General features: G+C 38.8%; 1 protein-coding gene across 1 annotated transcript in view; it reads right to left on the reverse strand.

Moving 5' to 3' along the window:
* Positions 1–833: 833 nt before the first annotated feature.
* Positions 834–14,611, reverse strand: part of LOC137237533 (solute carrier family 46 member 2) — a 41,694-nt gene continuing 27,916 nt past the window's right edge. The window contains exons 8-11 of the mRNA XM_067761270.1: positions 5,846–5,949; positions 5,264–5,381; positions 2,955–3,111; positions 834–987 (exon numbers count right to left, since the gene is read on the reverse strand). Of these exons, the coding sequence (XP_067617371.1) occupies positions 882–987; positions 2,955–3,111; positions 5,264–5,381; positions 5,846–5,949 (485 nt within the window). The 3' untranslated portion in view covers positions 834–881. The remainder of the gene's footprint in view (positions 988–2,954; positions 3,112–5,263; positions 5,382–5,845; positions 5,950–14,611) is intronic.

Consider the following 14,611-nt stretch of genomic DNA (forward strand, 5'->3'; position numbering starts at 1 on the left):
ATATTTCCAGCGCAATGGGGACCGCCGGATAAGCCGTTTCTTTGTTATCATGCCCGACTTCTTTTTTAAAAGTCCGAGTTTAACTAGTTCTATCGGACTCAGGTAATACAAATCCGAAAATTATTTTTATCTTGATCCAAATATATTAAACGTCCAAAATTAATAGTTTTGCAAGGAATTATATATAATTATTATAAAAGGAATAACAGTTTCCGCCCTGTTCGGATGTGATCTTTCTATTTATACAAAAAACCCATTTACGTAATGTTATCGTGCATTTTCCGACTTTTTTCACTACAGATGCCCACATTTTTTTTACCGAGCTTGTTCTTTTTAGCCTATCATTCAGAAAATAAGTGTGTAGCTACACAAACTCTGCCTTTTTCCACACTTCTGCTTCATGTCTGTGCAAGACAAAGGCTCCGGCTAACGATAAGGAATACACAATTTCATCAGTGAAGAACCTTCAACCTGACAGTAGCAAGCTGGCCAGGCCTGCCCTATGGACTGCTTGCTCAACGTACCTGATAGGATTCGGATGGAAAGGTAGTTTTATACAATTTTTAGCAAATACAATGGACCATGGTGAAACCGTACAAGGTGGCAGCAGGGCGATATACATACAAACAAACATACCATGTATTTTGTTTTTGTAATTCTTTGGGTTTATGTCAAAAATGTAATGCGCCAGAAGCTTAAATGTCAAATCAAATAAAACAAAAGCCATAGCCACTGTAGACATTTCACACCGTGTTTAAGAAAATCCAAGCAAATTTTCTACAAAATATGTAACTTTATTAAATAGGTATTAAATAGGTAAGTTACTGTTATTTTTCATATCACTTAAATAATCTGCTCAGTAATAAATTTAAAAAAATTAATTATAGACTAGTTATTTCAGAATCCGGTGCAGCGTTCCCATTGGTAGTTCCTTGAGATGCCTTTTTAGTTTTGTTTTTGTTTCTGCGTAAAATTATGTAGCATAGCCTGTAAAACAGTAAAGATTGAATCAGATTACTTTATCCACTGATCAAAGACTTCTGTAAATATGTACAGAACGAACAGAAAAATAGCATTGGTAATTTTTTTTTTTTAATTTCGTCAATTCAATCTATATTTAAAGAAAAAAACTTGACTTCACTAGTTCGAGAAAATTTTTATTATGATACGTATATAAAAAACAAAATGTCCACGCGCTGAGAGGAAGATCTAAACACCCTTCGAAAAAAAAATTGCGAAATTTGATAAAAATACCAACGAGGTATAACCATTTATGTCATAAATTTTATGAGATAATTAACGTTTTTCCTCAATGAAAGAAGTTCATTTTTTCAATTGTACATATACATACAAGGCGAATCCATGCCAGGTGGTGGCAAAGCGAATTCAGCCGCCGTGCAGAAGAATGTCAAGCCAAAAGAAAATGTTCATTGATTCCGATTAACTGACATGTTGTAGTACAACGCGTTGTATGGAAAATAATCAAGAAGAAGCAATCAGCTGTCGGGATAACAACACCTGGTACTGAATTCGACTTGCATACGTATTTATATTTTTTCTCAAAAAAAAAAAAAAACTAATTTGAATTTTTAACTTTGTTTATTTTTGGATTTTCTTTTGTTTGAAGAATGTTTTTTAAATATTAAATTGCGCAAAAACTTCAAAACGAAAATCAGAGCCGACCAGAAGAGAGAATGGTTATACCTTGTGTTTTTATCATGGGTTTGCATAGTTGTGAAGGTCCACACCAGAGTTAATACAACGAATATTAGCAGAACTAAGGGATACTATCATCTCTAAGCCGATGCTAAGCAGTGACTTGATGCACATCAATAATTCAATCATTATGTCTACACATATGTACGTACACCCAGCGGAGAAGCAACGCACAAACACATGCATATATTTTATCTGAGGTGCTCACAAGAGAGGGCAATAATTTGTGCAAGTATTACTCACGCGCATATGAGAAGCTATAAACGTAGTTGTGGCTGGTGATTTTGTAGCTGATAACTAACTAGTAAGTTCTGGAATGGAAAAGCCTAGAAGTATGCAACGAGGAAATCAGACAGCATAAAAGGCGACAACAGTAGAGGCGCGGGAATCAGTTTCATTTAAGCAGGCTATTGTTTGTGAAGTATCAGTGTTCTTCTGAAGTACTTTAATAAAGGCCATTTTGCATTATTAAATATTGGAGTTATTTATTCAACAGTTTAGTGATTTGAACTTAGCAGAAGGTTGCAAATAAGAAGATTTGCAGTAAATTCGTTACAATTGTTTATATCGTAAGCAGTGTCGAGAAAATTGGGAAAGTTTATGTCAACATTGATACCAAAAGAAAGTTTTTTTTATATGACGTAGGTTTGTCTTAAAAAAAAAAAAAATGGAGGGGTTTATTGTATTTTAAATTAATATGCCCTTTAAGCCATTATAAGCTATTAAAAAGTGTGTAAATGTGTCGCTTTGATATGAATCTCCATATAAATAGGAAAATGAGATTGTTGCAAAAATTATACAACCTCTGGATTAGAGACTTTGGTACTTACATATGTGCTTAATTCCTAAGCAAAAAAAGTTTAAATGTGACGCAACAAACTAAATGGGGTTACACTGAAATGACAGCTCTAGGTCGGGAAAAGTATTTCGAGTCGCTCCGATACATAGAACCGACCGCCGTGGAAACCAGAGATGGTTTCAATTCACCGTAATGAAGACTTGATTGCTTTTTTTAAAAACGCCATTCACAAATTCGATTGAAATCTGCAAGTAGCAGGGATCTGCATTAAAAATGGTTTTTTTAAATATATAAATTTTGCGTTTCGGTGTGGATCTCCACATTTTCAGTTACAAAATTCAAAGAAGTATTTTTTTTTTTTTAATTTATAAAATAAATATATAAAGTTTATAGAAATTGCCACTGCCATTTTTCTATTCGCTGCTGTAATTAAACTTACACAAATACAATCACATTTGGTACATAAAATATTTCGCCAAAGAGAAAAATTGCGCCAGGGAATGAGTCGACGGTGTCCTGATAGATTACACTAAATATTGGCGGGAATATGAATTGTCCAATCGGTTCACTTATGCCGAATATGGAGTACATTTTACCTGTGAATAAATTTATTTATTTTTTTAGTAAAGGCACCGGCACAATGAAATATTTCATATAGATTCGTGTAACACAAGCTTATGCATTCCAGTAGGTTCCCCCATAAATTCAGAAAACAAAAATACAGAAACACATTTTTTCAGAAAACATTAGTCAGAAACTTTTTTTCAGAAAGCTAAAATTCAGAAGTCAAAACTCAGAAACAAAAATTCAGAAATGAAATTTCAGAAGTCAAATTTCAGAAGTCAAAATTCAGAAGTCAAATTTCAGAAGTAAAATTTCAGAAGTCAAAATTCAGAAAGTAATCAGACAGTAAAAAAACATAAAATTTTGCGCATAATTTAATGTTTTTTTGCTGTCTGATTACTTTCTGAATTTTAACTTCTGAAATTTTACTTCCGAATTTTTTTTCAGCCTGGAATACAGCAAAGTGGAAAGAAGGCGTTATATTCAATCGAATTATGGAATATGTATAATATCACCAAATTGGGTGAAGTCCGTACAAATAATTCTATCCAAAGGTGGCACAACGATATTAGAGGTGCGTTTGGGACACACCCTAACATATTTAATTGCATAAATAAAATAAAAAACGAACAGGCAATAATGGAAAGAAAACTGCAGCAATTTTCAGCTGTAGGTGAGTCATATCGGAAACGCAAGAAAAAATATAAAGACTTCGTTTTTTTAATACTGTAAATTCAAAAGATCGCGGGCTTGAATCAAGCTCAAGCCCCAACACTTAATTATTTTATCATTATTATTGTTATGATACATTTTTTCTTAATTGAAACAACAAAAATTGTTAATACATCAGAGCACGGGGAAAAAGTGTCAATAAAATATGGCATTATGTCATCATTGCAATTAAACAATTCCAATTTTCATATCCATTCTGCAACAGATGTCGCAGTGCTGTGAATATCAATTGGCAAGAACCAAAATAGAAGTAGAAATAATGAAGACAAACAAACATCCGCTGTGATAACTGAATGGTTATAGCAAAGGCGCCTAAACGTTGCCGATAAAGGAATTTAGCAGTTCCCGAAATGGATCCATACAACGAGCTTTGGCAGTTTTCAATTTTTTTTATTTTCATCTATTCTAATTTAAAATTTTTTTAATTGAGAAAAAATGTATCGTAACAATAATAATGATAAAATAATTATTGTTAGGCTTTGAGCTCGATTCGAACCCGCGATCTTACAAATCATAACAACAAAAATTGTAAATTCATTTGAAAAAGATAAACGCGAAAAAAAATTAATTAATTACATGATTGCTATTGCATACAATTCAAAATTATAGATTGTACTACTTTTTCTTTATATATAATTCCTTCCAAAGAAATAAACGTTTTTAAATTTTGAGAAGAATTTAATGTGTTTTCTGTCGTTTGCTTACTTTCTGAATTTTGACTTCTGAATTTTGCCTTCTGAAATTTGACTTCTGAATTTTCACTTCTGCAATTTGACTTATGAAATTTGACTTATGAAATTTGACTTCTGAAATTAGACTTCTGAGATTTGACTTCTGAGTTTTGACCTCTAAATTTTGTCTTTCTGAAAAAAGGGTTCTGACTAATGTTTTCTGAAAAAATTTGTTTCTGAATTTTTGCTTTCTGAATTTATGGGGGGCACCATTCCCCAGTAACATCGCCACAATCACCCAAGATATTGCATTTGTAAACATGAAGGAACTTCAGACTTGGCAATTGAAGATTATTTGGCTTTGCCCATTCATATACAAAATTTTGCGAAGCACTTTTATAAACATTCTCCCTATGTATATATACAACAGAAATAATTGCTAACATATTTTGTGTCGTACTCCTTTGTTATATTATAGATTTTAATTGCGAAAAATGGTAGAAAAGTTACCAAGGAGTGGGAAAAATAAAAATTTCACTTGCAAAGTGTGCCAAAACCCTTTGCCAAATCAAATGTCGAATTATTCTTCTTATGCTTTGCTTGCAACAAAATTTGCAAGTTGGCTACTTTTTCTTGTCAGATGACGCCAATGTATCTCAATTTACCGTGCTCCATAAAAATACGTGCAATCTACTCATAATGTATAAGATTGAGCTAAACTCATCTATATGAAAAACTGCTTATGTGACGGGGCTTTAAAGTAGGAAACCTATGAACTTACTCAATTCTTCGCCATCGACAATGCTTGAACCAATAGTTTTAATTGCGATTACACGTAAACTCACAAACATATCAACAACACCAGCAGCGTAAAATGATTTTGTGTCCTTGGCGAAGGCCTGAAAATAGATTATGAAAGGATGTTCATACATAGGTACATAAAAATAAAATAAATAAATAAATGTAAGGCGCGATAACCTCCGAAGAGGTCTAAGGCCGAGTTTCTCTTCCAATTTGCGTGGTGCTCCTCTCGATTTTCCCTACAGATTGGCCGGACGGGACCTGCATGTTTTATGCCGACTCCGAACGGCATCTGCAAGGGAGATCAGTTTTCACTGAGAGCTTTTCATTGGCAGAAATACACTCGGAGCGCTTGCCAAACACTGCCGAGGGCCGAACCCGCTTAGAAAATTTTGTTTCTAATTGAAAAACTTTATTTCTAAAACTTTGATGTTGCTTTGCCCGGGGTGTGAACCCAGAGCATACGGTGTGGTAGGCGGAGCACGCTACCATCACACCATGGTGGCCGCCTTAGGTACATAACATGTAAAAATTCAGAAATAAAAAATCTAGATGAACTTACGAATAATATTCGGGAGACCACGATAGCTAATGCCGATAATATTCCAATAGATGAGTCGGCAAATTTCAACCATTTGCTTAATATTGCCGTACCAATGAAAGTGCCTTAAACGATTATTTTAATTAGTATTTCATAAAAAGACATTAAGCTAAACATACATTAAAAAATAATAATAATTATAACATTAACGAAAAAAGTTTAAGTATTGGCGATAAACGGTTTTAGCTAGGGTTAACATATTCCAGAGTCATCACTACTGAAACTAAGCCTGACTCTGGACCGGGTTATGGGGTTTACATTTATTAAATGTTCACCATTGTGGCTATGGAGATATCTGCAGCTCGTAACTCTACGGAAGTTTAGTTCTTTGAAACTCAACAATTAATTTTTAGTCAATTATAATTTTTTTTCGAAGTTAAAAAGACGACGAAAACGAGAAAACAGAAAATTATAGTGTGGATGCTGTTCACACAGTTCTGTCAAACATAGAAATATTGGTAGAAGGCTCTCCAGGAAGCAGAGATTAAATTAACCCTGCGCATTATGAAGCCTAGAAAAGCCCCATGGCCCGACGGGTGACCCACGGAGGCAATTAGGCTGTTTGCAAATAACTCCGCAGAACTTATGTTGGACAACAAATATAAATAAATTTTCCTATCAGATAGAAGACAGAATGGCTGGCTCTCATAAATAGAAAAGCAGGCCCCAACGCTCCTGTCCGAACGAAGCTACTCGTCAGCTATTTTCCACAGTAACAGTTCGATAATACTGTCACGGATATTAGCATCACTAAATTATCCCATCACTAAGGCGATGCTAAGGCCATGCCAAGCAGTATTTACGTTAATAATTAAATCAAGTATACACATATATAAGGCAGCCCAGAGAGATGTCACACACAGATGCATTTACTTATATGCCTATGTGCGCGCGAGAGACTGTAAACTACAAACATTCACATCAATAATTCAATCTTTATGTATCTACATAAACGAATAAATAATTGCGTCTACACATATGTACGTATACGAGCAGCGGAGCGGCAATGCACAAACACATGCATATATCTTATCTGAGTTGTCACAAGAGAGAGCAATAATTTGTGCACGTAGTTGTGGCTGGCGATTTTGTAGCCGAAACAACTAGTAAGTTCTGGAAATCGAAGAGCCTAGAAGTATGCAGCGTAAACTATAAAAGCGGGGCAAGCGAGTAAGAAGTAATTCAGTTTGATTTGAGTTGTCAAGCAGTTGCGATTAAGACGATATCTAGCGAGCAATAGCAGTATTATTTTGAATAGTAGAATTTCATTGAGCTATCAATCAGTGTGGTTATTAAGCAAGCTATTCGTTGCACAGTTTGAGTGTATTGTGAAGTACCTTAATAAAGGCCATTTTGCATTATTACAAATTGGAGTTATTTATTCAACAGTTTAGTGATTCGAACTTAGCAGAGGATTGCAAATAAGAGGATTTGCAGCAAATTCGTTACAATTGATGTCAGAAGAGGAATTGTTGAATAAATTCCAGAAGACAACAAGGACATGGCAAAGTTCAGTGAATTGAAGATCCAGCAACTGAAGAAGGAGTTGGAGAGCCGTGGATTGAATACAAGCGGCGTTAAACTCGAACTTCAGGCACGGCTACGAGAGGCAATGGAAGCAGAAGGAATTGATGTGGAAGAGTATGTCTTTCATCTTGATGGCGAGGAGACAACAAAAATTGAAGAGGAAAACGAAACATCGCAGACAGTTACGAGCACAGACTTGAACATGATATTGGCTGCAATATCTGCACAAACATCGACAGTAGCATCAATGTCGTCACAAATGGCATCACAACTAGAATCACAGAAGACGCATATTGCAGAAATGTCGTCAGAAATAACATCAAAGATCGAAGCACAAGAAACGCGTATTTCAGAAATGTCGTCGCAAATGTCATCTCAACTGGAAGAACGGAAGACATATATGGCATCGCAACTGGAAGAACAGAAGACATATATGATATCTCAGTTGGCTCAGCAGTTGAAAGCGCAAGAGGATCGCATATCATCGCAGTTGGAGGGTTTTAGTGAACGACAAGATAAAATGGAAGCTGAGATGGATGCTTTGAAAGATCGGATTCAGCAGTTACAATTAAAACGTCCAGCAGTTTCAGCGAGTAATCCAAAGGTAAAAACACCATCCTTTGACGGTTCTGTTCCTTTCCAGGTCTTTAAGCTACAGTTTGAGAAGACCGCAGCAGTGAACAACTGGAATGTGGAAGATAAAGTTGCCGCACTCTTCGTAGCATTGAAAGGACCAGCTGGCGAAATCTTACAGACTATTCCAGAGTACGAACGGAACAGTTATGACGCATTGATGGCTGCTGTAAAACGGCGATACGGAAGCGAACACAGGAAACAGATATTTCAAATAGAATTGCAAAGCCGCTACCAAAAAGCTAACGAGACTTTGCAGGAGTTTGCTTCGGACATTGAAAGATTGGCTCATCTTGCAAATGCGGATGCACCCGTGGAATACACGGAAAGAGTGAAGATTCAGAGCTTTATAAATGGCATACGGGACGTCGAAACGAAGCGAGCCACATACGCAAACCCAAAGCAAACATTTGCTAAAACGGTATCACATGCATTGACCCAGGAAACTGCCTCCCTATTAAGTAAACCAGCATATAAGGCTCATCGTGTAGAAGTAGAAAGGCCAGAATGGGTAGACACAATTTTGGAAGCACTGAAGGGATCACAACAGAAAAATGCCGGAGTTATTAAATGTTTCAAGTGCGGCAACCCAGGTCATATTGCACGACATTGCAGCACCGGTCCCAATAGCTCCAATGGCCGTAAACGCAGAGCTGAAGGAGATGAGCAAATCTCCAAGTCCACTCAATCGTTAAACTAAAGCGAGTCAGCCGCAAGGGGCGACAGCTGGCTCCCTCAATTGAATGCCCCATAATCTCTATCTCACAAATTGGAAGAAGGTCAAACAATCTTACTGTCGGAGGACATGTGGATGGAAAGGAACGTTTACTGACTGTAGATACGGGTGCATCTCATTCCATCATTCGAGCGGATTTAGTCAACAAGAAGATAACACCATTGCATGGAGCAAGATTGCGTACAGCCACTGGAGAAGACAGCACGGTTCTAGGAGAAGTATCATGTGAAGTCACAATTGGGAACGTCACGGTAGTACACAATTTTATAGTGGCAGATATTGTTGATGAAATCATAATTGGAGTGGACTTCTTAATCGACCAGGGCATCAAGATCGACATGCAAAGCAAGACGATGCGATATAAGAACATGGATGTACCACTTAATTTCGGCTACGAGAGAGGCTACAGCAGTAAACGAGTGCTGGTGGAAGAGAGTCAGCGAATACCACCAAAATCCGAAGCAGTCATCTGGGCAAAGGTTGATGGAGATTGTGGGACAAACAAATTGTGGGTTGTCGAAGCAGCAAACAAATCAGCACTGAACATACTTGTAGGAAAAACCCTGGCTATGACAAAACAATATGGACGTGTTCCGGTAAGAGTACTCAATGAGTTCAATTCACCACTCAAACTGACTAAAGGAGCTATTTTTGGAAGATTCCAAGAGGCTGAAGTAGTTATTAACTGTGAACAGCTCCAGGAACACGTTTCAGCTAGTAATACTAATCTTTCGAATGACATCACGGCATGGACGCAGGGGCTAGAGGAAGCATATCAGAGTAAGGCAAAACAACTGCTCCTAAAGTACGCGAACATATTTGACCAGGATGGTTCTAAACCAGGTCGCACCAACGTTGTGAAACATCAAATTGACACTGGAGATGCGAGGCCGATCCGTCAAGCTCCATGTAGTGTTCCACTGGCGAAGCGGCAAGTTGTGAGTCAAATTATACAAGAAATGAGCGACAGCGGCGTCATCGAACCATCAGCTAGTCCCTGGAGCTCACAGGTAGTACTTGTAAAGAAGAAGGATGGAAAAATGAGGTTTTGCGTGGACTACCGGAAGTTGAATGACATTACGAAAAAGGATAGCTACCCATTGCCAAGAATTGACGACACTCTGGACTCACTCTCTGGTACGAAATGGTTTTCCACACTGCACTTGAAAAGCGGCTACTGGCAAGTGGAGGTAAAGGAGGAAGACAAAGAGAAAACAGCCTTCAGCGTCGGAGATGGTCTTTGGCGATTTACAGTAATGCCCTTTGGACTATGTAATGCACCAGTTACTTTCGAGAGACTCATGGATCAGGTATTGAAAGGACTACATTGGAAAACATGCTTGGTGTACCTGGACGACATCATCGTATTGGGCAAGAATTTCGATGAACATCTTAAGAACTTGGAGGAAGTTTCCAAAGAATAGCTGGCGCTGGTCTGAAGTTAAGTCCCAAAAAGTGTGCGCTGTTTAAAAAGGAAGTAAATTATTTGGGTCACAAGGTAACGACAGAGGGCATCTGCACTGCGAACGAAAAGATAGAGGCTGTAAAGGATTGGCCAAGACCACAGAACCTACATGAATTAAGAAGTTTCCTTGGGCTGTGCACATATTACCGCCGATTTGTACAACATTTTTCCAGCGTAGCCCATAGCCTCCATGAGCTTACAAGAAAAAATAAAGCTTTTGAATGGAAGAAGGAGCCAGAAGTGGCTTTCCAAACATTGAAGGAGCGTTTGTGCACTGCTCCAATGTTAGCATATCCGATTCCAGGAGCAACAATTATTCTAGATACAGATGCGAGTGGATATGCTATAGGAGGCGTTTTATCACAACTGGTCGATGGACAGGAGAAGGTAGTTGCATATTACAGCCGTTCGATTGGAAAACGAGAGAGGAACTACTGCGTTACGCGGAGAGAGCTGTTGGCATTGGTAGAGTGCGTTAAACCTTTTCACAAATACCTCTACGGCCAGCGATTCCGTGTCAGGACAGATCACGCAGCTTCAAAATGGCTACTGCAGTTCCGTAATCCGGAAGGACAATTGGCACGGTGGATCGTGCGACTACAAAGCTATGACTTTTCCATTGAGCATCGAAAAGGTAGTACCCATGGAAATGCCGATGCAATGTCACGAAGACCATGTAGTTTGGAATGCAAGCACTGTTCAAAAGCCGAAACTAAAGAAGACATTATAGCTGTCCGGCTAATGACTATAACATGTACAGATGAATGGGACAAGGAACAGCTAAGAAAGTGCCAGCTAGAAGATGCAGATCTGTCACGTGTTATGCAAAGGCTCGAACGAAATGAAAGACCAAACAGAGAAGAGATGTCAGCAGAAAGTCCCATTGCGAAGTCATATTGGGCACAGTGGAACAGTTTAGAATTGATATCCGGTTGCCTTCATCGAGTATGGGAGAGTGAGGATGGTAAATACAAGAATAAACTGATAGTTGTTCCCAGAAAGGGGATTCCTGATGTGCTCAGAGAGCTGCATAATGGTCCAAGCGGAGGTCATCTTGGAATCACGAAGACGCTCGAGAAGATTAAACAGAGATTCTATTGGGTTGGTTGCCGTCAGTCGGTCACTGAGTGGATTGCGAACTGCGAGGTTTGCAGCAGAGCGAAAGGGCCCAGAACACGAAGTCGTGGCCAGATGAAGCAATATAACTCAGGTGCGCCATTTGAAAGGATCGCTATGGATGTCGCCGGTCCATTTCCTACTAGCAACGGCGGAAACAAATATGTACTGGTAGTTATGGATTATTTCAGCAAATGGCCAGAGGTATACCCAATCCCAAATCAAGAAGCGGAAACGGTAGCAGAAGTGTTTATAAACAATTGGGTTGCAAGGTATGGTGTACCAATGGAGTTACATTCTGACCAAGGCAGGAATTTCGAATCAGCTGTGTTCCAGGAAATGTGTAAGTCATTGGGCATTCGAAAAACACGGACAACTGCATTGCATCCTCAATCCGGTGGTATGGTAGAACGATTCAATAGAACATTGGAGGAGCACTTAAGGAAAGTAGTGGACAAGTACCATAAAGAATGGGATACCCGCATACCATTATTCTTGATGGCTTACCGATCAGCAGTGCATGAGACAACGGGCCAAACCCCTGCAAAAGTAATTTTTGGCAATGACCTTAGACTGCCAGCTGATTTGAAGTTTGGGATAGATGCCAATTCGGAGAGAAATGTCAGGAAATCCACTAGTGATTTGGAAGAAGAGCTAAGAGAAATACATGATCTGATAAGGCAACTAACAAAGATTATGAGCGACAAGATGAAAGCCAGATATGATAAAGCAATTAATTCAGAAGGTTTTCAGGAAGGAGATTTGGTGCTGTTATACAACCCACAACGTAAAAAAGGTTTGTCCCCGAAATTGCAGTGTAATTGGGAAGGCCCATACAAAGTTGTAAAACGGATCAACGATGTAGTGTACCGCATACAAACCATCGGTAAACCACGAACCAAAATGAAGGTGGTCCATTTGGAAAGGCTAGCAAAGTTTAGATCGAGAGATTTGTCTGATCGGGACGATCAGACTTAGGTGGAGGGCAGTGTCACGGATATTAGCATCACTAAATTATCCCATCACTAAGGCGATGCTAAGGCCATGCCAAGCAGTATTTACGTTAATAATTAAATCAAGTATACACATATATAAGGCAGCCCAGAGAGATGTCACACAGATGCATTTACTTATATGCCTATGTGCGCGCGAGAGACTGTAAACTACAAACATTCACATAAATAATTCAATCTTTATGTATCTACATAAACGAATAAATAATTGCGTCTACACATATGTACGTATACGAGCAGCGGAGCGGCAATGCACAAACACATGCATATATCTTATCTGAGTTGTCACAAGAGAGAGCAATAATTTGTGCACGTAGTTGTGGCTGGCGATTTTGTATCCGAAACAACTAGTAAGTTCTGGAAATCGAAGAGCCTAGAAGTATGCAGCGTAAACTATAAAAGCGGGGCAAGCGAGTAAGAAGTAATTCAGTTTGATTTGAGTTGTCAAGCAGTTGCGATTAAGACGATATCTAGCGAGCAATAGCAGTATTATTTTGAATAGTAGAGTTTCATTGAGCTATCAATCAGTGTGGTTATTAAGCAAGCTATTCGTTGCACAGTTTGAGTGTATTGTGAAGTACCTTAATAAAGGCCATTTTGCATTATTACAAATTGGAGTTATTTATTCAACAGTTTAGTGATTCGAACTTAGCAGAGGATTGCAAATAAGAGGATTTGCAGCAAATTCGTTACAATACTATACGCAGCACCAGTGTGGTACGGATCTAAACAGACCCCCCTCCCGTAAAAAAAGGCCCCAACGCTCCATCGTCTTACCACCCACTGTGCGTTCTTGACACTGCATGCAATTTGATCGAAGGCCTTCGAAGCAACGCCTCACGGGAACATTCGGGGATGTTGGAGAACTGTCTCGTCGACAGCATGGTTTCCAGAGAAGGCACTTCTCTATGGATGCCATAGCATCCCAGATAGCGTACCACAGAGCAATACCGATAGCCTTGCTGGTCACGCTGGACGTTAAAAACGCTTTTAAATCAACCAGGTGGAACGACATGCTTAAATCTTAAGGGACTTCCTCAGGGACAGTACCTAATGTGTGAAACCACTCACGGTCAATGAAAGGTTAAGATAAGAAGCGTAGCGGGCAGAGCTCGGTACCGATTTCTTGCGACAGTCCTGTCGATTGCCAGAAAGCACCTTCCTCTCCTTTTTGCAGAGACGTGGCAGCTGTGATAACAGCACGAAGGTGCGAACTGGCACAACTCAAAACTAAACCAAACCTTGCGCACGTTAAATATTTGGATGGCTGATCACAGGCACCGGCTAGCAACAGCAAAAACGCAGATCGTCATCCTCAGGAAGAGGCGGATTCCCTCTAATAGGAATATGACGGTTGGGGACCATCAATTAGAAAGACGCATTCCAACGAATTATCTGGAGATGAGGCTAGACAGTAAGCTGCGTAATGGCTGCGCACACAATACCTAATCTGAGTAGATTATTGGCGAACACAGGCGTTCCAAAGTCATGTACAAGGAAGCTGCTTGCACCAGCCTCTGTTTCTATACTTGTTTACGGTGCAGAAATCTGGCCGGATGAAATGAAACATAGTGTTACGAATTTACTTGCAATTCTCCTTATTTGAAATCTTCTGCTAAGTTCGAATCACTAAACTGTTGAATAAATAACTCCAATATTGAATAATGGAAAAATGGCCTTCATTAAAGTTCATCACAATAAATAATACTGTTTTTGCTCGCCAGATAGCGTCTTAATCAAAACTGAATTATTGTGCCTGTACTGTTGTTGCCTTTTATACTCTCTGATTTCATCGTTTGCATCTTCTAGGCGCTTCCATTTCCAGAATCTACTAGTTGGCCATGAGCTATCAAATTTCTCAGCTGTAACTACAATTGCACGATTTTAAAGCTTCTCTCATTGCATACTTTCGGGAGTATCTTAGATATATGCATGTGGTTGTGCGCTGCTTCTCAGCTGCGTGTATGTACATATGTGTAGACATGATTGATTCGTTTATGTGATACATAATTATTGATTTATGGATGTGCATACAAGGCTTTGCTTAGCATCGGCTTAGAGATGGCAGTACCCCTTAGTGTTTCTAATATTCGTAACAATAAAACACATACCGCTCCTACCTTAATCGGGAGTCATAACGGGTTAACTTTCCCGCGGAAGAAAAAAAGCAATATACGACAGCGGATCGAAAGTGAGTAGAGCTTCTGTTGCCATAAAGGCGCGAGAAAAACCGATTC

The sequence above is a fragment of the Eurosta solidaginis genome, chromosome 1, assembly GCF_040869045.1.
Source record: "Eurosta solidaginis isolate ZX-2024a chromosome 1, ASM4086904v1, whole genome shotgun sequence".
NCBI lineage: Eukaryota > Metazoa > Arthropoda > Insecta > Diptera > Tephritidae > Eurosta > Eurosta solidaginis.